Raw genomic sequence first — 24,214 nt, forward strand, 5'->3', positions numbered from 1 at the left:
GCGAGGAGTATTTATTTCATTTAACCTTTATTTAACCAGGAAGGGCTCATTGAGATTTAAAATCTCTTTTTCAAGAGTGTCCTGGCCAAGATAGGCAATCTAGCAATCTAGTAAAAACCATAGAATTCACAAGAGTATAACAAAATCAAAAACAGAAAATTAAAAACATTGACAGGTCAGGGAATCAGTCTCAAGATCATTCATCAGTGATTTAAAAATACCAATCGGGACAAGTTCTTCCAGTTTAAAAGTATTTTGTAAGGTGTTCCAAGACGATGGCGCAGAGTACATAAAAGCACTTTTACCAAATTCAGTTCGGACATTCGGAACAGTTAGCAGGATAAAGTCCAGCGAACGAAGAGAGTATCAACCACATGTCTGAACAATACAAATGCCCAAATAAAAAGGTAGTAAATCCAAAATGGCTTTGTAAATAAAAGTATACCAGTGCCTGAGCCTACGAGTGACTAGAGAAGGCTAGCGAACCCTGTTATACAAAGTGCAGTGGTAAGGGTTTTGCAGTTTAAAATAAATCTCAAAGTGCCATGGTAAAGGGTGTCAATTGATCTCAAACACTGAGCGGAAGCATTCATATATAAAATATCCCCATAGTCTAGTAAAGGCATAAATGGAGATGATACTAGCCTCCTTCTGGCTTCAAAAGAAAAACCGCCCTTATTCCTAAAATTAAATCCCAATTTCAACTTAAATTTTTGTTGAATATGTAATTTAAAAGAGAGGCCGTCATCCATTAAAATTATATTTATTTATATGAGGTTACAACCTCAATCTCCTTGCCCTGACAGGTAGTAATAGGTGAAAGGTTCAGAGGTCTATTTCTTGCTTTAGAAAACACCATTAGTTTAGTTTTGTCAGTATTGAGGAAAAGCTTCAATTGACACAAGGTATGTTGAACATTATAAAAAGCAGTTTGCAAGTTCTGGAAAGCTTTTGTAAGAGACGAGGCATAACAGTAAATAACAGTATCATCAGCATAAAAATTAAGTTGTGCATTTTGGACATTTTTGTCTAAATAATTTATATAAATAGTGAATAAGAGAGGACCATGTACAGAGCCTTGTGGCACACCATTAAAGACAGACAATTTAACAGACAGGAGCCCATCAAATTGAGGCCACTGAGTTCTATAAGACATATAGTTAGCAAACCATGCTCTGAAAGACCTACACTCGACAATCTCTGCCTTAGTATAGCATGATCAACTGTATCAAAAGCCTTAGGGAGATCAATAAAAAGTGAGACAGTGCTGTTTTTTGTCAAGTGCTTCAGTGATCTCCTTTAAAACTCCTTCCTGAAGCCTGATTAGTACATTGATAAAATAGAGTTCGTAAATAAAAACTATTTTAGCTGTTCACTCACAAGGGTTTCAAGTATTTTCACCAGGTGTGACAGCATTGAGATTGGCCTATAATTATTTAAAAGAGTTGGATCTCCCCCTTTTAAAAGTGATTGGACAAATGCTGATTTCCAGATCTTTGGAATTTCATTACATTCCAGGGTTAGATTGAACAGAGATGTAAGTGGTTCAGCTATGAAATCAGCTGCCAGATTTAAAAAGCAGGGATCCAAAAGATCAGGACCTGCAGGCTTTCTCTGTTCTAAGGATTTCAGGGCTATGTACCACCTGCACTGAGAATGGCAAAAAGCTGAAAGTTTGACCAGCTCTCACTGGTTCATCCACACAGGGTTGTACAGAGACAGAGGACACTGAATCAAACAGCCTACCAGATGATACAAAGTGCTCATTGAAACAATTCAGCATTTCAGTTTTGTCATATACAGCAACAGAGTCCTTCAAAACACATGACGGTAATTCATTAACATTACTGTTACCAGACATAGGCTTAATAGCCTTCCAAAACTTTCTAGGGTCATTCAGGTTATCAGTGGTAACAGACATAAAATACTCAGACTTGGCCTTCCTGAGAAGAAAATAACAATTGTTTCTTAACTGCCTAAAAATAAGCCAATCAGCATCAGAACATGATTTCCTTGCTTTAGCCCAGGCTAGATTACTGTTGTGAATAATACAAGACAGCTCAGAAGAAAAACATGGATTATCCCACCATTAACCCTGAACCTGCGGAATGGGGCATGTTTGTTTACTATTTGGAAAAAAACACCATGAAAGAATTTCCAGGCAGTTTCCACATCAGGGATAAACTCAATCTTACTCCCGTCAAAATAAAACAAATCATGAAAGAAAGCCTGCTCATTAAAACACTTCAGATTTCTCTTACGAATAAAACGTGGGTTTGTCTTTGGAACCTTAGTATTTCTAACAGCAACAACAGCACAATGGTCACTTAAATCATTACAAAAAACACCAACCGCAGAATATTTATGTGGAACATTTGTCAATATCAAATCAATCAGTGTAGATTTATCTGGGCATTTAAGAGTTGGGCGAGTGGGTGAGTTAATCAACTCGGTAAGATTCATAGAATTACATGCTGGTCCCAGTGCGCCTCCCCAGTCCCCTACGTCCTGTGCCTGCTCCTCGCCCTCGCCCAGATGTACGCCCCCACAGCCCAGTACGTCCTATGCTAGCTCCTCGCACTCGCCATGCGAAGTGTGTCATCGTTCCGGTACAATTTGTGCCGGTTCTACGCACCAGGTCTTCAGTTTTCCTCCACAGCCCGGTGCGTCCTGTGCTAGCTCCTCGCACTTGCCGTGTGAGGTGTGTCATCGAACCGGTACCATTGATGCAGGCTATACGCACCAGGTCTCTGGTGCGCCTTCACAACCCAGTACTGACGTACTGGGTCCTGTTCCTTCTCCCCGCACTCGCCCTGAAGTGCGTGTCACCAGTCCGGTGCCACCTGTACCGGCCCCACGCATCAGGCCTCCAGTGCGCCTCCCCAGTCCAGTACGTCATGTGCCTGCTCCTCGCGCTCGCCTTGAGGTGCGTGTCACCAGTCCGGTACCACCAGTGCCGGCTACACGCACCAGGTTTTTTGCGACGATCCCCAGTCCAGAGCTTCCGGCGACAGTTCCCAGTCCAGAGCTTCCGGCGACAGTTCCCAGTCCAGAGCTTCTGGCGACGGTTCCCAGTCCAGCGCTTCTGGCGACGGTTCCCAGTCCAGAGCTTCCGGTGACAGTTCCCAGCCCAGAGCTTCCGGCGACAGTTCCCAGTCCAGAGCTTCCGGCGACAGTTCCCAGTCCAGAGCTTCCGGCAACAGTTCCCAGTCCAGAGCTTCCGGCGACAGTTCCCAGTCCAGAGCTTCCGGCAACAGTTCCCAGTCCAGAGCTTCCGGCGACATTTCCCAGTCCAGAGCTTCCGGCGACAGTTCCACAGCCCAGAACCTCCAACGACGGTCCACAGTCCGGAACCTCCAACGACGGTCCACAGTCCGGAACCTCCAAATACGTTCCACAGTCCAGAACCTCCTGAGACGGTCCACAGCCAGGAACCTCCTGAGATGGTCCACGGTCCAGAACCTCCTGAGGTGGTCCATGGTCCAGAACCTCCTAAGGTGGTCAACGGTACGGAACCTCCAGCTCCATGGCAGGAGCCTTCCCCTGCACCGATGTCCAGTCCAAACACGGCGTCCAGTCCAGCTCCATGGCAGGAGTCTTCCTCTGCACCGATGCCCAGTTCAGACATGGCGTCCAGTCCCTCTCCATGGCAAGGAGTCTTCCTCTGAACCGATGTCCAGGCCAGGGTCAGTGTCCAGTCTCGCTCCATGGCAGGAGCCTTCCTCAGCATCTAGGTCCAGTCTAGGCACAGTGTTCAGCCTGGGTCCATGGCTGAATCCGCAGGATGAGCAGGTTCTTCGGCCCGCACCAGAGCCGCCACCAAAGATGGTGGATCTGCAAGCGGAGCGGGTTCTTCGTCCCGCACCAGAGCCGCCTCCGATGCTGGCAGATCCGCGGGATGAGCGGGTTCTTCGTCCCGCACCAGAGCCGCCTCCGATGCTGGCGGATCCGCGGGATGAGAGTGTACTTCGTCCTGCACCAGAGCCGCCACCGACACTAGACAGCCACTCCCTAACCCTCCCTTTTGGTTTCAGGTTTTGCGGCCGGAGTCCGCACCTTTGGGGGGTGGTACTGTCACGTCCTGACCATAGAGAGTCCTTATTTTCTATGGTAGAGAAGGTCAGGATGTGACTGGGGGGTTAGTCTAGTTTATTATTTCTATATGGGGTTCTAAGTTTGTTTTTCTATGTCGGTGATTGTGTATGATTCCCAATTAGAGGCAGCTGGTAATCGTTGTCTCTAATTGGGGATCATATTTAAGTAGCTGTTTTTCCCACCTGTGTTTATGGGATATTGTAGTTTGTGCATGTAGCATCTCTGTTGTCACGGTTTGTTGTTAGTTTATTGTTAATTGGTTTTTGTCTTTGCTTAGTTTCACTTTCTATTAAATAATGTGGAACTCAACATCCGCTGTGCCTTGGTCCAACATTTATTCTAGCGAACGTGACACTTGCAGAACTGACGTCCTCTCTCAATGACTTACAGATTGGTGTCATCTTGCCGTTCTCCTGTTTCAACTCATCGAGTTGACCCTGGGAGAATTGCAAACTGTTCTTCAGGTCCTGGACCTCTCTGGTCAGGTCATCCATTATTTTATTAGTTGACTCCACCAGTAATTGGACACAACACTTGAAGCTATTTTCTTGCTGTTGTAACAACTGCTTGTAGAACAATTTTTTCATATAAAAAACCCTTCGCCTGTGATAGAGAGACACCACTGTCCTCAACAGTACTCCCTCCGTGTCACGGCTGATTTCCTCCTCTTCGTCTGAAGGAGGAGGTGTAGCAGTGTGGTAAGTGTCCATAGTTGTTTTTAATGAAATAAACCGAAACACTACAAAACAATAAACGAAACGTGAATAACCGAAACAGTACCGTGTGGTGAAACAAACACAGACACGGAAACAAACACCCACCAACAAACAGTGAAACCCAGGCTACCTAAGTATGATTCTCAATCAGACACAACTAATGACACCTGCCTCTGATTGAGAACCATACTAGGCCAAAACATAGAAATCCCAAAATCATAAAAAAACAAACATAGACTGCCCACCCCAACTCACGCCCTGACCAAACTAAATAACGAAATAAGAAAATAAGGGTCAGACCGTGACACTCCGGCGTTGGTCTTTGTCATGGTAGCAACATAATCTATGCGGTTACTGCTCCCAGTTCCAGACAGGGCACGTCGCAGGGAAGATGGAAACAGCAACAAACAGCAGGATCTAGACAGCTACAAGCCCAGGACAATCTGGAGTCCCTACCACATTGACTAACCACATCGCAGGCTGCGTTCAAGCCCTCAAGAAAACCCTGCTAGCTTGATATGCTGTGCCAAGCAGCTCCTCAGACCCTTGGTCAACAGGATCCCTGGACAGATAGCAGCGGTCCCAGCAACTGATGCCAACCGTGTCACGGGATCCAGACTTTAAAGGTATCTAGCTAGTAACCATACTTGATCAATAGAACACTTCAAAGACTTTCAAAACATTCCAAAACAACAAACTTTCCGTTCAACAAATAAGTGATGCAAAGAGGAATGGGCTGTTCACAGCATGAATGTACCGCACTCCAATCTGCAGCAATTGTGTGATGCCATCAGGTCAGCATGGACCTGTGGAACGTTTCCTACTGTAACGCTCGTCGGAAGAGGAAGAGTAGTCGGACCAAGGTGCAGCGTGGTAAGTGTTCATACTTCATTTACAACTGAACACTAAGCAAAACAACAAACGAACGTCACGTTCTGAAGGCTACACAGAGCTAACAAAAAAAACAACATCCCACAACCTAAGGTGGCAAAGCAGGCTGCCTAAGTATGATTCCCAATCAGAGACAACAATAGACAGCTGTCCCTGATTGAGAACCATACCCGGCCAAAACATAGAAACACAAAACCTAGAAATAAAGAACATAGAATGCCCACCCAAATCACACCCATACTTAGGCAGCCTGCTTTGCCACCTTTGGTTGTGGGATGTTGTTTTCACCCTTGAGTTGTGGGTGATTTTTTTCTGTGTCTGTGTGTTCCACACTGAACTGTTTCGTTTTTTGTTATTATACTTTGTTATTTTGTATTTTTCTGTGTTCTATTAAAAGTATCATTGGTCCTGCGCATTGGTCCTGCGCATTGGTACTCCGATCCTTCCTACTACTCCTCGTCAGAGGAGGAAGAAGACTGTTACATAGCTAGTATTTATCATCATTAGTCAACATTGGATCATTCAGAGATCCTCACTGAATTTCTGGAGAGAGTTCGCAGCACTGAAATTAAAGGGGCTGAATAATTTTGCACGCCCAATTTTTCAGTTTTTGATTTGTTAAAAAAGTTTGAAATATCCAATAAATGTCATTCCACTTCATGATTGTGTCCCACTTGTTGTTGATTCTTCACAAAAAAATACAGTTTTATATCTTTATGTTTGAAGCCTGAAATGTGGCAAAAGGTCGCAAAGTTCAAGGGGGCCGAATACTTTCGCAAGGCACTGTATATGAATAGAAGACATTATGGATATATATGAATAGAAAACATTATGGATATATATGAATAGAAAACATTATGGATATATATGAATAGAAAACAGTATGGATATATATGAATAGAAGGCATTATGGATATATATGAATAGAAGACATTATGGATATATATGAATAGAAGACATTATGGATATATATGAATAGAAGACATTATGGATATATATGAATAGAAAAGGTGTGCAAAGGAGCAGTAGTTATATAGGGTGAGACTCGACTAGAAAACAGTATATACATATAAAGTGGGTAAAACAGTATGTAAACATTCGTAAAGTGACCAGTGTTCAGTTGAAGTCGGACGTTTACATACACCTTAGCCAAAAACATTTAAACTCAGTGTTTCACAAATCCTGACATTTAATCCCAGTAAAAATTCCCTGTCTTAGCTCAGTTAAGATCACCACTTTATTTTAAGAATGTGAAATGTCAGAACAATAGTAGAGAGAATTATTTATTTCAGCTTTTATTTCTTTCATCACATTCCCAGTGGGGCAGAAGTTTACATACACTCAATTAGTATTTGGTAGCATTGCCTTTAGATTGTTTAACTTGGGTCAAACGTTTCGGGTAGCATTCCACAAGCTTCCCATAAGTTGGGTGAATTTTGGCCCATTCCTCCTGACAGAGCTGGTGTAACTGAGTCAGGTTTAGTTTAGTTTTTAATTCGACCATTTTATAAAACAAAAACACATAAATCATAAAAGCCATACATGCACATTAATAAAATCATTGAGGATAACACACAATAAAGTCTGGTACTTATTTCCATTGTGGTCCTCTTGAGACAAGATGGCTAGACAAGATCGAACAAAGTGTGGCAGTGAAATAATAAAACAAAAATAGAGAAGAAGAATATCTATCATCATTCCAGTTACATCATGGGAAAATTTGTTTGTAGGCCTCCTTGGTCACAAACGCTTTTTCAGTTCTGCCAACAAATTCCTTATAGGATTGAGGGGCTTTGTGATGGCCATTCCAAAACCTTGATTTTGCTGTCCTTAAGCCATAACTTTGTAAATATGCTTGGGGTCATTGTCCATTTGAAAGACCCATTTGCGACCAAGCTTTAACTTCCTGACTGATGTCTTGAGATGTTGCTTCAATATATCTACATAATCTTCGATTCCCATGATTCCATCTATTTTGTGAAGTGCACCAGTTCCTCCTGAAGCAAAGCACCCCCACACCATGATGCTGCCACCCCCGTGCTTCACGGTTGGGATGGTGTTCTTCGGCTTGCAATCCGCCCATTTTTTCCTCCAAACATAACGATGGTCATTATGGTGAAACAGTTCTATTTTTGTTTCATCAGACCAGAGGACATTTCTCCAAAAAGTATGATCTTTGTCCCCATGTGCAGTTGCAAACCGTAGTCTGGCTTTTTTTATGGAGGTTTTGGAGCAGTGTCTTCTTCCTTGCTGAGCGGCTTTTCAGGTTATGACGATATAGGACTCGTTTTTACTATGGATATAGATACTTTTGTACCTGTTTCCTCCAGCATCTTCACAAGGTCCTTTGCTGTTGTTCTGGGATTGATTTGCACTTTTCGAACCAAAGTACGTTCATCTCTAGGAGACAGAACGAGTCTCCTTCCTGAGCGGGATGATGGCTGCATGGTCCCACTGTGTTTATACTTGCGTACTATTGTTTGTACAGATTAACTTGCTCCCGAGGATGAACCATACTTGTGTAGCTCCACAATTTTTTTTTTTGAGGCCTTGGCTGATTTCTTTTGATTTTCCCATGATGTCAAGCAAAGAGACACTGAGTTTGAAGGTAGGCCTTGAAATACATCCACAGGTACACCTCCAATTGACTCAAATTATGTCAATTAGCCTGTCAGAAGCTTCTAAAGCCATGCACAGGCACAGTCAACTTAGTGTATGTAAACCTATGCCCCACTGGGATTGTGATACAGTGAATGATAAGTGAAATAATCTGTCTGTGAACAATTGTTGGGAAAATTACTTGTGTCATGCACCAAGTAGATGTTCTAACCGACTTGCCAAAACTAAAGTTATTTTACAATACTTTTTATGGAGAGGCTGAAAAATGACTGTTTAACAGTCTGATGGCTTGGAGATAGAATCTGTTTTTCAGTCTCTCGTTCCCAGCTTTGATGCACCTGTGCTGTCTCCACCTTCTAGATTGTAGGGGGGTGAACAGGCCGTGGCTTGGTTGGCTGAAATCCTTGATGTTCCTTTTGGCCTTCCTGTGATACTGGGTGCTGTAGATGTCCTGGAGGGCAGGCAGTGTGCCCCCGGCTAACCACACCACCCTCTGGAGAGCCCTGCGGTTATTGACGGTGCAGTTGCTGTACTGGGCGGTGATAAAAGCCCAACAGGATGCTCTCAATGGTGCATCTGTAGAAGTTTATGAGTGTCTTAGGGGCCAAGACAAATTCCTTCAGCCTCATGAGGTTGAAGAGGCGCTATTGCGCCTTCTTCACCACACTGTCAGTGTGGATTGACCATTTCAGGTTGTCAGTAATGTGAACACCGAGGAATTTGCAGCTTTTCACCCTCTCCAATGCGGCCCATTGATGTGGATGGGGCGTGTTCCTTCTGCTGTCTCCTGAAGATCACGATCAGCTCCTTCATTTTGCTGACGTTGAGGGAGAGGTTATTTTCCTGGCACCACTCCGCCAGAGCCCTCACTTCCTCCCTGTAGGCTAACTCGTCGTTGTTGGTAATCAGGCCTACCACTGTTGTGTCATCTGCAAACTTAATGATGGAGAAAGAGACCATGCAGTCATGAGTGAGCTGGGAGTACAGGAGGGGGCTGAGCACGCACCCTTGTGGGCCCCCCCCTTCTTGAGGATCAGCATAGCGGAGCAGTTGTAGCCTACCTTCACCAACTGGGGTCATCCCGTCATGAAGTTCAGGACCCAGTTGCACAGGGCAGAGTTCAGACCCAGGGCCCCCGAGCTTAGTGATGAGCTTGGAGTGTACTGTGGTGTTGAAGGCTGAGCTGTTGTCTGAACAGCATTCTTACAAAGGTATTCCTCTTGTCAAGATGGGATAGGGCTGTGTACAGGCAATTGCATCAGCATGGATCTGTTGGGGCGGTATGCAAATTGTAGTGGGTCTTGGCTGTCAGGTAAGGTGGAGGTGATATGATCCTTAACTAGCCTCTCAAAGCGCGTCATGATGACAGAAGTGAGCGTTACGGGGCGATAGTCATTTAGTTCATTTACCTTTGCTTTCTTGGGTTCAGGAACTGGGATGGGGAGAGATTGAATATGTCTGAAAACACTCCAGCCAGCTGGTCTGCACATGCTCTGAGGACGCTGCTATAGATGCTGTCTGTGCTGGGAACCTTGCGAGGGTTAACACTCTTAAATGTGTTACTCATGTCAGCCACGGAGAACAAGAGCTCACTGTCCTCGTGAGTGGTGGTGGCCCGCATTGGTCCCCGCCACATACGTCTTATGTCTGAGCTGTTGAATTGTGACTCCACTGTTTTGCCTGTCTGTTTGCCTTATAGAGGTCATAGCTGGACTGTTTGTACTCGTCCATGTTCCCAGTCACTTTGCCGTGGTTAAATGCAGTGTTCGTGCTTCCAGTTTTGTGAGACTGCTGCCATCTATCCACGTTTTTTGGATTGAATAAGTTATAATTGTCACAGTGGTAACAACATCTTCTATGCACTTCCTGATGAACTTAGTCACTGTGTATACGTCAATATTATTCTCAGAGGCAACCCGGGAACATATCACAATCTTGAAGCGTAGATTCCGATTGGCCAGACCAATGTTGAACAGTCCTTACTTTGGGTACTTCCTGTTTAAGTGTCTGCCTATAGAAGGAGGGGTGGGGGGGCAGAATGGAGGCGTGATCTGATTTTCCTAAGGGCCGTCCCAGAAGGGGGCGTCCCAAAAGGGGGTAGCCGTCCCAGAAGGGGGAGTAGCAATGGTCAAGAATCCTCTGTCAACACTACAGTCAGCACAGCCAGGGAGGGCTGCATTCCACACAAATAGGGCCAGGAGTTGTTCCCTGACCATGTGACTTGACCAGGAAAATCTCTGGGCCCTAGTCAGGTAACACGTTTAGAAACAACTCCTGTCGCTACATAAAATAATGTAAACACTTTCGGACAACCCGCTTACACTACATTCTACATTCTACATTCTACATTCTCTTCCTAGGGTGTTGGTTCAATTGTTTGGTTTGTATTTTTTTTAAATGACCTTCTTGGTTTCTGTTCAGAACGTTTTAATTGCATGTTTGATTTGCTTGAACCTATTTTCTCGCAGTGTCTATCTAAGACCGTTTCCTACTCTATAAATATTTTCCCCTTGAAAATACCATTGTGAGACATAATAAAGGAATGGCAATCAGAAGGAGGCATACTTCTGAGGAAATACTTTACTATTTCCTGTCATGAACAGTGATTAGTTACACCAAGGTCGCTAGACAGACTATTATTTTGAAAAGCCAACCACCAATAATTTCACAACTGGAATACAAAAGAAGTGTGCGTGACAGAATATGATTTGTGATTCATTTTTCGGCTCTTGTCTTTTCTCCGTATGACAATGCAATGAGGATTACTCAGACCTTACAAAAATCCAGACTAAGCGATGGGTGAAGAAACAACGAATAATACACAAACACTATAGAATTAGTGTAAATTATAGAGTTTTCTTAGATTAATGTTCAAAATCGGTCATGTCGTCTTATACCTCAGCACCAATGGATAGAATACAAAACATGTAGCACACAAATAGGGATGGCTGGAATCAACGTTGAGACAATGTTGTGCGTTGGTTGTGCTTTGATGGCCATACTTTTGGAACTAGTCAAATCACTATCTTCTGTATGAACAGTTGCCTGAGGAAATCACTTTGTCTTTAATCATCTAAGAAGAGGTGATTGGGAAAATAAATTAATTTCACACACGGTCGTCTTCTATTAAAACGTCCTCACAGATAGGGAGCCATGGTGACTCAAATTTCTATTCTGATGAGATAAAAAAAAAAATATAGTTTTAATCATGATACGTCTTAAATATGGACCTGTAGCGTGGCCGCGGTCTCATCTTGAACAGTAATGACATTGTCTTCGGTGTCTGAAGGAGGAACGAATGGGGAAGGGAAGCTCTCGACTGGGGAGACAGGGGGAGTAATAGTTTTCTAACAAGGTTCCATGACAGCGCAATCACTTTGGACATTGATTGCGCTGCGTCTCTGATCATGTAACTACTTTGAGAGTGGCAAGAGAGGGGCCTCTCACCATGAGACTGCTTGTGTTTCGATCGATTTATACCGGAGTTCTCATCTAAGATTTCACACCAAAGACCACATACAGTAGCCGATCACTGAGAGAGACCGCCCCACCTCAATTCAGCAGGAGTATGGAATAATCATTAAACCCTTCTCAGGTGTTTTTACTCTTATCATTTTCCTCATACATTTTTGGATAGTTTTTTTTTTACATGATAGTTGTTGTTGGTTATTATGCCTATGTTATAATGGGTCCTACTGTAAACAAAGTACAACTTATAACGATTTTATATAGCATACATAAAGGCTTCATAAGCACTACATGAATGCTTCACAAATCATCTAATGAGCGTAAGTCACACTCTATAAATGGGGTATAAACATACATAGTGCGTTATGTCACATTTGACAATTCACCCTACTGTGGTAATTGTTATGTCACTCGTTAGACACCATTTAGAGTGTGACATATGCTTATAGATGATTCATGTGTGTGTGTGTGTGTGTGTGTGTGTGTGTGTGTGTGTGTGTGTGTGTGTGTGTGTGTGTGTGTGTGTGTGTGTGCGTGTGCGTGTGTGTGTGCGTGCATGCGTGCGAGCATGCGTGCGTGCGTGCGTTTGTGTGTGACGGGTGGTTGAGTGTGTGTAATCTCGGAAACCACCCCGAAAATCTTGGGTAATTACATCAGATGCTCGATTAGGTTCTGGAGAAGATGCATGAGAAAATACACTAATGAGATTAGCTAAGTCTCCACTAGCCTAAAACAGAAACTCAGCCAAAGCCCCACCCCCTTTCCAAAAACGTTCTGCTTGAAACGCTGCACGCACCACCTCCACCAAACCTTATACATCCAAATAACCAGTGACGGAACATCAAAGCACTAGAACTACTGTCGCTCGTTAGTTGTCACATCCAGCAATCTTTTGACTGACGTTAAAGATACCATTTATGTTATGTAGTCTGTCCACGAGAGATTAGGGTGTGTGTGTGATGTTCTCTATGCTCTGTGTGTTGCTCAGTGAGACAGAGATGGAGCTCTCCTTTTTTTAATGCACTCATGCTTGACCCTGAGCAACAGGTCAGCCTTATCATCAACATTAATATTTGATAGCCTTTTCGTGTTTAAACGCTATAAAATATTCAAAGAACTCCATTGCAAATGTCACATAAGGAGTGCCGTGGAGACCTGTGAACCAATAACTATCAAGCCATCGACTTGTTTATTTACCAAGCGGAATTTAAATCTAATTGGAATGGTGGGAGGGGAGGTAAACATGATTTCTCAAGTCACTAGAGTGTGACGCATATAGAGAGCTGCCTGACCGCCTGTATTATAAAGAGCTGTCTCATAGAGAACTGTCTTATGGAGAGCTGCCTTATAGAGAGCTGTCATATAGAGAGATGCCTGCGGACTGCCTTATAGAGAGCTACTTGACTGACTGTCTTATGGAAAGCTGTCTTATAGAGAGCTGCCTGTCCAGCTGCCTTATAAAGATATTCCTGGCCAGCTGCTTTAAAGATCGCTTATTCCTTAGATGCTTTATTGACGTGGCGAGCTGCAAGACCCCAGGGAACGACTGGAACGGCTGACGGGGAGAGCAGAGCAAGCCTCTGTACACCTCCTACATTATTTATGAGAACAAAGTGAGTGAGAGCTGAGGTACTTACAGGGATCATTAGGACACAACAAATCTATCCCAGTAATGTCAATACCAGCATCTCATTAATGCCCCTCCATCCCAGCTGTGAAGAGATGGGGTAAAGATGTGGATGCTTAAGCGACAGGACTTTATGGGCGCATAAGGTGATGTAACACACGGTAACTTTAAGGTCGGAATGCCAATTAAGGTCGGAATGCCAATTAAGGTCGGAATGTTGCCAATTCAAATTGTCTTTCTGGTATAAACAAGGCTAGTCCTTCACAAGTCTGGCTAAATGGAATGCACTTTAGTTCAATAGCCTATAAGTTAGGAAAGGGCTGTAGGAGAGCCATTGGAAACCCACACTGTCGGATGTAGGCTGGTCTTGGATGTCCGTTTCCAGGAGAACTAAGATGAGATGGTGTATCTGAGCTGCTTCGTTGACACCAGTATAGAGTGTCAGAGGCTGACACCATGCTGCTGGCAACTTGCAACAAACTGCCAACAACAATAGAGTTGATTTTAGGTCATTACACAATGCATATCAGCTCAATGATGTCAAATGGGAAGGTTGATGTTACTTTAGTTCTGCCTGATTGAGATTGACTGGCGGAACCAATCGAAAAGTCCCCAAGGTGCCAACACGGTGTGCAGAGGAGGCTGGTGGGAGGAGCTATAGGAGGACGGGCTCATTGTAATGGCTGGAATGGAATTAATGGAACGGTATCAAACACATCAAATATATGGAAACCACATGTTTGACTCTGTTCCATTTATTTAATTCCAGCCATTACAATGTGCCTGTCCTCCTATAGCTCTTCCCACTAGCTTCCACTGACTGTGTGGTATAGGAGTGGGCTTCAAATGAATGTATGTCTGAAGCAGTGTGGTGTATGGCTGAAGCAGTGTGGTGTATAGCTGTAGCAGTGTGGTGTATGGCTGAAGCAGTGTGGTGTATGGCTGAAGCAGTGTGGTGTATAGCTGTAGCAGTGTGGTGTATGGCTGAAGCAGTGTGGTGTACGGCTGAAGCAGTGTGGTGTATGGCTGAAGCAGTGTGGTGTACGGCTGAAGCAGTGTGGTGTAGGTCTGAAGCAGTGTGATGTATGGCTGTAGCAGTGTGGTGTATGGCTGAAGCAGTGTGGTGTACGGCTGAAGCAGTGTGGTGTATGGCTGAAGCAGTGTGGTGTACGGCTGAAGCAGTGTGATGTATGGCTGAAGCAGTGTGATGTATGGCTGAATCAGTGTGGTGTACGGCTGAAGCAGTGTGACGTATGGCTGAAGCAGTGTGGTTTACGGCTGAAGCAGTGTGGTGTACGGCTGAAGCAGTGTGATGTACGGCTGAAGCAGTGTGGTGTATGGCTGAAGCAGTGTGATGTACGGCTGAAGCAGTGTGGTGTATGGCTGAAGCAGTGTGGTGTATGGCTGTAGCAGTGTGATGTATGGCTGTAGCAGTGTAGTGTATGGCTGTAGCAGTGTGGTGTATGGCTGAAGCAGTGTGGTGTATGGCTGAAGCAGTGTGGTGTATAGCTGTAGCAGTGTGGTGTATGGCTGAAGCAGTGTGGTGTATGGCTGTAGCAGTGTGATGTATGGCTGTAGCAGTGTAGTGTATGGCTGAAGCAGTGTGGTGTATGGCTGAAGCAGTGTGGTGTATGGCTGAAGCAGTGTGGTGTATGGCTGAAGCAGTGTGGTGTACGGCTGAAGCAGTGTGGTGTGTGTCTGAAGCAGTGTGATGTATGGCTGTAGCAGTGTGGTGTATGGCTTAAGCATTGTGGTGTATGGCTGAAGCAGTGTGGTGTACGGCTGAAGCAGTGTGATGTATGGCTGAAGCAGTGTGATGTATGGCTGAATCAGTGTGGTGTACGGCTGAAGCAGTGTGATGTATGGCTGAAGCAGTGTGGTGTACGGCTGAAGCAGTGTGTTGTACGGCTGAAGCAGTGTGGTGTACGGCTGAAGCAGTGTGGTGTATGGCTGAAACAGTGTGATGTACGGCTGAAGCAGTGTGGTGTACGGCTGAGCAGTGTGGTGTATGGCTGAAGCAGTGTGGTGTATGGCTGTAGCAGTGTGATGTATGGCTGTAGCAGTGTAGTGTATGGCTGAAGCAGTGTGATGTATGGCTGTAGCAGTGTGGTGTATGGCTGTAGCAGTGTGGTATATGGCTGAAACAGTGTGGTGTATGGCTGAAACAGTGTGATGTACGGCTGAAGCAGTGTGGTGTACAGTATGGCTGTAGCAGTGTGGTGTATGGCTGAAGCAGTGTGGTGTATGGCTGAAGCAGTGTGGTGTATGGCTGTAGCAGTGTATTGTATGGCTGTAGCAGTGTGGTGTATGGCTGAAGCAGTGTGGTGTATGTCTGAAGCAGTGTGATGTATGGCTGTAGCAGTGTGGTGTATGGCTGAAGCAGTGTGGTGTACGGCTGAAGCAGTGTGGTGTATGGCTGAAGCAGTGTGGTGTACGGCTGAAGCAGTGTGATGTATGGCTGAAGCAGTGTGATGTATGGCTGAATCAGTGTGGTGTACGGCTGAAGAAGTGTGACGTATGGCTGAAGCAGTGTGGTGTACGGCTGAAGCAGTGTGGTATACGGCTGAAGCAGTGTGATGTACGGCTGAAGCAGTGTGGTGTATGGCTGAAGCAGTGTGATGTACGGCTGAAGCAGTGTGGTGTATGGCTGAAGCAGTGTGGTGTATGGCTGTAGCAGTGTGATGTAAGGCTGTAGCAGTGTAGTGTATGGCTGAAGCAGTGTGATGTATGGCTTTAGCAGTGTGGCGTATGGCTGTAGCAGTGTGGTATATGGCTGAAACAGTGTGGTGTATGGCTGAAACAGTGTGATGTATGGCTGTAGCAGTGTGGTGTATAGCTGTAGCAGTGTGGTGTATGGCTGAAGCAGTGTGGTGTATGGCTGAAGCAGTGTGGTGTATGGCTGAAGCAGTGTGGTGTACGGCTGAAGCAGTGTGGTGTATGTCTGAAGCAGTGTGATGTATGGCTGTAGCAGTGTGGTGTATGGCTGAAGCAGTGTGGTGTACGGCTGAAGCAGTGTGGTGTATGGCTGAAGCAGTGTGGTGTACGGCTGAAGCAGTGTGATGTATGGCTGAAGCAGTGTGATGTATGGCTGAATCAGTGTGGTGTACGGCTGAAGCAGTGTGATGTATGGCTGAAGCAGTGTGGTGTACGGCTGAAGCAGTGTGTTGTACGGCTGAAGCAGTGTGGTGTACGGCTGAAGCAGTGTGGTGTATGGCTGAAACAGTGTGATGTACTGCTGAAGCAGTGTGGTGTACGGCTGAGCAGTGTGGTGTATGGCTTAAGCAGTGTGGTGTATGGCTGTAGCAGTGTGATGTATGGCTGTAGCAGTGTAGTGTATGGCTGAAGCAGTGTGATGTATGGCTGTAGCAGTGTGGCGTATGGCTGTAGCAGTGTGGTATATGGCTGAAACAGTGTGGTGTATGGCTGAAACAGTGTGATGTACGGCTGAAGCAGTGTGGTGTACAGTATGGCTGAAGCAGTGTGGTGTATGGCTGAAGCAGTGTGGTGTATGGCTGAAGCAGTGTGGTGTATTGCTGAAGCAGTGTGGTGTATGGCTGTAGCAGTGTATTGTATGGCTGTAGCAGTGTGATGTACGGCTGAAGCAGTGTGGTGTACGGCTGAAGCATTGTGGTGTACAGTATGTCTGAAACAGGTGTCTTACCGTCCTGTGCACCTTGTCCTCCAGGTCTTGATTGATCCTCTGTTGAGCTGCATAACTGCTCTGGATCCTGCATGACAGGAAAGAGTACATATTGGTGAAACATTGGCTATGTAAGTCAGAGAATGAACATGCTTTCAAAACCAAGTATTCATGACTTTTGATGATGAAGATGATGAAGATGATGAAGATGATGAAGATGATGAAGATGATGAATATGAAAATCCAAAGCAATGGATTTGGATTTGAAAATTATTCAATGGATATCTCTGGTTGTCTGTACTGCACTATTTATACTGTACAGTAATTATTTTTGGACGAGAATCCTAGCCTCACAATGGAAGCATGGAAAAAACAATTTCATGTGATCAAAGCAGAATTTTGAATTCCTTTCGTGCTTTTTTTTGGGGGGGGGGGGGGGGGGGGGAGAGAAAAGCCAATGAAGAATGCATAATCAAACCCATAGGACTGACGCATGAGCGGAGGAATTTTGGCAACGTTTCAGCGCGAGGTGTGTTTCCTTGCACAAAACACTGTTTCTGGTCGGCTTCCAAAACATTAGTGGGTTTTAATGGAATAAGCTGCTCTTCCATCTCCACTTTCCATTAGTTCAATCATTACCAGCATTAGGCTACTATCTATTTTTTTTTAAACCACACAGTGCTGCATGCCATTATCACTGGCCCTGGTCTCATGGGGGTTTGGGTACATTGTAGCATTTTTGACCCCATTGACGAAGCAGCTGTGGAGATCCATTATCACTGGCCCTGGTCTCATGGGGGGTTTGGATACATTGTAGCATTTTTGACCACATTGACAAAGCAGCTGTGGAGATCCATTGTCACTGGCCCTGGTCTCATGGGGGGTTTGGATACATTGTAGCATTTTTGACCCCATTGACGAAGCAGCTGTGGAGATCCATTGTCACTGGCCCTGGTCTCATGGTGGTTTGGATACATTGTAGCATTTTTGACCCCATTGACGAAGCAGCTGTTGAGATCCATTGTTAAAAAAAAACGTCTGTTATAGAAGAAATGACCTCGCTCTAGAACTGAAGTGGGCCTGGAGGTTACGTCAACAATGATTTCTCTCAGAACATGTTCTGTATGCTTCAACTGTTCACTGTCACATGTTCAATTGATATTGCTATTGCATTGGACAATTGTAACACAGGTTAATTGTAACAGGTTAAATAACTCAAATTAGAAACAAAAGGTTTTATTCAATGTGCCAATGCTTGATTAGTGTCTCCACATGTCTATGAAGATTTTTTTCAAATTAATCATTGTTTTGGATTTTATATATATATATTTTTTTTAAATAAGGTTATTTCTCTTTTTGGATTTTTGATTAGTGGAACATTCTCCATGTATCTAAACATATATAATTTTTATCAATAAGATATGATCTTTTGATTAGTATTGACTTTAATTAATAAGTAAAGGCTCCTATGCTTGGGGTTGGTTTTAACGCCGTGGTAACGCAACTAGAATTATAATTACAATTATCTAGAATTATATAATATAGAGATACATTCATATATTTATAGCACATTTCCACTGCTTTATGGCAACTTTGGCAGTGCAACTAAGAACATTTTGACAACTAATACAGAATATAATATTAAACTATGACATCCCTAAAAGATCAAAGTAATTAAAACATTTTTTTTTTGTGTAATTTCATCCAAATATCAGTGGTATTGTTATACTACCCGTCATTTTGACAATTAAAGACATTGGTACAACTGTCCCATATACTGTTACAGCTAACCGTGCTATTGGGGTTAATTGTAACATCAGGACATTTTCTGACTTTGGGTCTTCAAGATATAATTGTGAAGAATCCACATTTTACACAGGTCTCTAAAACTTTGCAGAGAAATGTAAATTGTTTGTGTGACATTTTGAAATCTCTACACTGTTAGAGTAAATACATATTTTATTTTAAACAACTCCAAAATGTGTTAGAATTGTCCCCGTCTCCCCTAAGTAATTTGTTATGTTTATTACTTTAAGTAAACATGGTAACTTCCAAATCAAAACATATTTTTTCTCTGTATGTGGCTCAAATGAGGCCAGTAATTTAGGGAAATTAAAAGCCACTGGCTACATAAGTAATTCGGTTGTAAATTGCTTTACCTTTCAGAGTTACTGGCTTTTGATCCAGCTCTACAGTAACACAGATGATTTAGCTAATTATGGTCTGGACTGAAGACATTGATTAGTTGAATCAAGGTATGTTACTGCAGGGAGGAATCACAGACAACAGTTGGAGAACCTTGCATTAGATTATTCCCAATGCAGATTCAGTTGAATTAGTAGATGTGTAAATACATTGACTCATTGAGTTAAGATGAACGATGACATAGTCATGATTTGTTAGACACAACAGCTGTGGTAAGATACTAAAGATGGTGTAACAGGACTGACATGTTGTAACAGGACTGAGATGGTGTAACAGGACTGAGATGGTGTAATGGGACTGACATGGTGTAACAGGACTGACATGTTGTAACAGGACTGAGATGGTGTAACAGGACTGAGATGTTGTAACAGGACTGACATGTTGTAACAGGACTGACATGTTGTAACAGGACTGAGATGGTGTAACAGGACTGACATGTTGTAACAGGACTGACATGTTGTAACAGGACTGAGATGGTGTAACAGGACTGAGATGGTGTAACAGGACTGACATGTTGTAACAGGACTGACATGTTGTAACAGGACTGACATGTTGTAACAGGACTGAGATAGTGTAACAGGACTGAGATGGTGTAACAGGACTGACATGCTGTAACAGGACTGACATGTTGTAACAGGACTGACATGTTGTAACAGGACTGAGATGGTGTAACAGGACTGACATGTTGTAACAGGACTGACATGTTGTAACAGGACTGAGATGGTGTAACAGGACTGACATACCTGCGTAGTTTGTCAGTGAATTTCTCCAACTCTTCCTGGGCTCGACGGAGTTCCGTCTCCAGGTACTGACGGGTGGAGTCAAACTCAGACTCCACCATCTCTAGTTTGTGGGTGGTGTAAGACAGACGCTTGCGAAGATCATCCTTGTGATCATGTAGAGAACTAGGCAGGAAGTAGAGTGACAGGCAGACAGACAACGAGGTCAAAACAGCTCATGGTATCATTAGGTCTTAATTCAGGCTGTGAGCAGGGTTGGGGAGGTTATATTCTAAATGTAATCTGTTAGTTACTAGTTACCTGTCCGAACTTGTAATCAGTAACATAACTTTTGGATTACCCAAAATCAGTCATGTAATCTGATTACTTTCAGTTGCTTTTGGATTACTTTCCCCTTAAGAGGCAGTAGAAGAAAACAAAAAATATCCATCAAATGCATTTGGTGTGTCATCATAGTGATCTCTGACATCATACTAGTCTCTGACATCATAGTGGTCTCTGACATCATAGTGGTCTCTGACATCATAGTGGTCTCTGACATCATACTAGTCTCTGACATCATAGTGGTCTCTGACATCATAGTGGTCTCTGACATCATAGTGGTCTCTGACATCATAGTGGTCTCTGACATCATAGTGGTCTCTGACATCATAGTGGTCTCGGACATCATAGTGGTCTCAGACTTGTGGTCAGGCTCGCTAAGGTCGAACAAATTTAAACTACCGCATTTTTTCAATGTTGAATTAAATGTAATTGATAAAACAGAAAAGTGATAAAATATATTTTTTCACAAATGTAACTGTATGTGAGCAATGCTAAATATTATTTATGTACAAATTCAAGTTCATGACTAGACATAACATACGTTAGATATTCATGACCTAAACAAAATGTTTCTGCACATGTATTGATAATTATACAATATGTCATCTACATATTGACTGTCTTCTGAAGTGGGATTCAAAATATACATTTGACATTCTCAAAAGGTATTAATTGTTTACAGTATGGTTGCATGACATGCATTTGTTCAGAACTGACTTAGTTAAATAAAGGGTCAAAATAAAAACACAATCGGACTTAGATAAGAGCAAAAGAGACAGGCATGAAATGGAGGTGAAATCTAATTCAGCTGGTGTGAAAATCCCCAGCCAAGGAAGGCCTGTGGGTATGTATTGATGGATGGAAGCTAGAGCGCTAATGATTTTCCATTGACAGCCAGGGAACAGGAACCAGCTCACAATTCTGTAATGGGTCACTCCCGTTACACACCTCTCCAGCATGAAATCACTGGCAAACCAGGAAGAGATTCTGATTCTATCGAGATGCAGCACCATGAGGGATTTGTGTGTGTGTAGGAGGAAGGATGTGAATGGGGTTATGGGGCTTGGTTGGTGAATAAGTTTGGTTTTATATAGATTGTGTACAGTATGTATCTATAGGAGAATACTGAGAATTTTTATCTGGAGAGTGCATGAGTCAATAAGTTTCTGTGACGTAATGAGTTTCTCTGACCTTCTATGGTAAATGAGAGAGAGAATATGTGTGTGTGTGTGTGTGTGTGTGTGTGTGTGTGTGTGTGTGTGTGTGTGTGTGTGTGTGTGTGTGTGTGTGTGTGTGTGTGTGTGTGTGTGTGTGTGAGAGACAAAGACACAGACAAAGAAAAAGAGAGAGGCTGGGAATGAAGAGCAGGGGGACAGTTTTCTCTGGGGATTTAGATTCTGGCTCAGAGACAATACTCCTGGAGACGTTCACTATCACACTGCCAGTGCCACACTGGTCTCATGTCACAGCAGTCCAGCGCCAAACTCAGAGGACGGCCCCTTTTAAGGGATCATGTGACTCTCTCACAGCCTGGTTGGCTATTGCAGAAATAGATTGACACGGCTAACCAGCTTGAAAGACATTACAGTGCATTAGAACGATGTAGGACAAAGGCTTGACTCTGTCTGCTTACAAATTATTGATGCATGGTATTCAAAACTGCAGTGAGGTTGTAGGAAATACGTTAGTTAAAGATGCGCTATGCAGGAATCGCTCCGCCATTTCCTGGTTTCAAAAATTTAAATAGTTTGCCTAATTTGAGTTTATATGACAAAACAAGCAAGTAGAGTGTAGAGAATCGCTGTACCATCTAAACCGCTGTGAAATATATGTCCCAGAACCAAAAAGATTGTACTTTCAACTGTTTGAAGCTGGTGTACAAAAACTAAACTTAAGAACGGGAAGAGAATAGAAATAGCAACATATCTACCACTTCTTAGACTTGCTTTCAATGAGAATGACAGATCTATAACCCACATTTCTATGTGAATTTAGTTGGGTCACATATTGCAGCTTTAATACGTCTACTGTAAACACATTATGCCTGCCAGTCTGGACGTTATGATAGGTGTCTTAGGGACTTAAGTTGTGGGTTAAACCCAGACTCTGACAGGCTAGGCTAGCCCTTGCATTTCCTACAAAGTCTTCACAAGACTGTCACTGAAAGCAGTAAGTGATTGGCAGGCATAGTATGCACATTGCATTGATTTCTGTGGCATAAAACACATCAGCTTTTCAAGGTTGCCTGTCTTCGTTATCTGAATAGTTGACACAGAAATAAGGTGTTAAATGAATAAGAGACTGATGTAATGAAATTGGTACCATGACAATGGGTTTTAATTGAGATTAAATTTGAACAGTGGTCTAAAGTACTTAAGTAAACATACTTTAAAGTACTACTTAAGTAGGTTTTTTTATTGGTATATTTACTTTACTTGACTATTTATATTTTTGACCACCTTTAGCTTTACTTCACTCTGTCCCTGAAGAAAAGAATGTACTTTCTATTCCATGCATTTTCCCTGACATCCAAAAGTACTCGTTACATTTTGAATGCTCAGCAGGACAGGAAAATGGTCCAACTCATGAAGAGAACATCCCTGCTCATCTCTACTGCCTTTGATTTGCCAGACTCACTAAACACGAATGCTTCATTTGAAAAACTATTTCTGAGTGTTGGAGTGTGCCCCTGACTATCCGTAAATTTAAAAAGCAAGAAAATCGTCACTATTTAAGGATTTTTAAATGATTTATACTTTTACTTTTGATACTTAAGTACATTTTTTAAAATTACATTTACTTTTGATACTTAAGTATATTTTAAAATCAAATACTTTTAGACTTTTACTCAAGTAGTATTTTACTGGGTGACTTTCACGTTTATGTTAAGGTATCTTTACTTTTACTCAAGTAGTATTTTACTGGGTGACTTTCACATTTATGTTAAGGTATCTTTACTTTTACTCAAGTAGTATTTTACTGGGTGACTTTCACATTTATGTTAAGGTATCTTTACTTTTACTCAAGTAGTATTTTACTGGGTGACTTTCACATTTATGTTAAGGTATCTTTACTTTTACTCAAGTAGTATTTTACTGGGTGACTTTCACATTTATGTTAAGGTATCTTTACTTTTACTCAAGTAGTATTTTACTGGGTGACTTTCACGTTTATGTTAAGGTATCTTTACTTTTACTCAAGTAGTATTTTACTGGGTGACTTTCACATTTATGTTAAGGTATCTTTACTTTTACTCAAGTAGTATTTTACTGGGTGACTTTCACGTTTATGATAAGGTATCTTTACTTTTACTCAAGTAGTATTTTACTGAGTGACTTTCACGTTTATGTTAAGGTATCTTTACTTTTACTCAAGTAGTATTTTACTGGGTGACTTTCACATTTATGTTAAGGTATCTTTACTTTTACTCAAGTAGTATTTTACTGGGTGACTTTCACGTTTATGATAAGGTATCTTTACTTTTACTCAAGTAGTATTTTACTGGGTGACTTTCACGTTTATGTTAAGGTAGCTTTACTTTTACTCAAGTAGTATTTTACTGGGTGACTTTCACGTTTATGTTAAGGTATCTTTACTTTTACTCAAGTAGTATTTTACTGGGTGACTTTCACGTTTATGTTAAGGTATCTTTACTTTTACTCAAGTAGTATTTTACTGGGTGACTTTCACATTTATGTTAAGGTATCTTTACTTTTACTCAAGTAGTATTTTACTGGGTGACTTTCACGTTTATGATAAGGTATCTTTACTTTTACTCAAGTATGACAATTGGGTACTTTTTCTACCACAGCATTTTAAATTGTTTATGGTGTTAAGAAATAAAATGAATGAAGTGGATTCTTGGCATGAAGTGGATATGATTGAATGA

At 42.7% G+C, this 24,214-nt stretch overlaps 1 protein-coding gene across 1 annotated transcript in view; it reads right to left on the reverse strand.

Moving 5' to 3' along the window:
- Positions 1–24,214, reverse strand: part of LOC139374360 (brain-enriched guanylate kinase-associated protein-like) — a 43,338-nt gene that overhangs the window by 18,870 nt on the left and 254 nt on the right. The window contains exons 2-3 of the mRNA XM_071115398.1: positions 20,005–20,166; positions 17,078–17,144 (exon numbers count right to left, since the gene is read on the reverse strand). Of these exons, the coding sequence (XP_070971499.1) occupies positions 17,078–17,144; positions 20,005–20,166 (229 nt within the window). The remainder of the gene's footprint in view (positions 1–17,077; positions 17,145–20,004; positions 20,167–24,214) is intronic.

The sequence above is a fragment of the Oncorhynchus clarkii genome, chromosome 19 (genome assembly GCF_045791955.1).
Source record: "Oncorhynchus clarkii lewisi isolate Uvic-CL-2024 chromosome 19, UVic_Ocla_1.0, whole genome shotgun sequence".
In the NCBI taxonomy this organism is placed as follows: domain Eukaryota; kingdom Metazoa; phylum Chordata; class Actinopteri; order Salmoniformes; family Salmonidae; genus Oncorhynchus; species Oncorhynchus clarkii.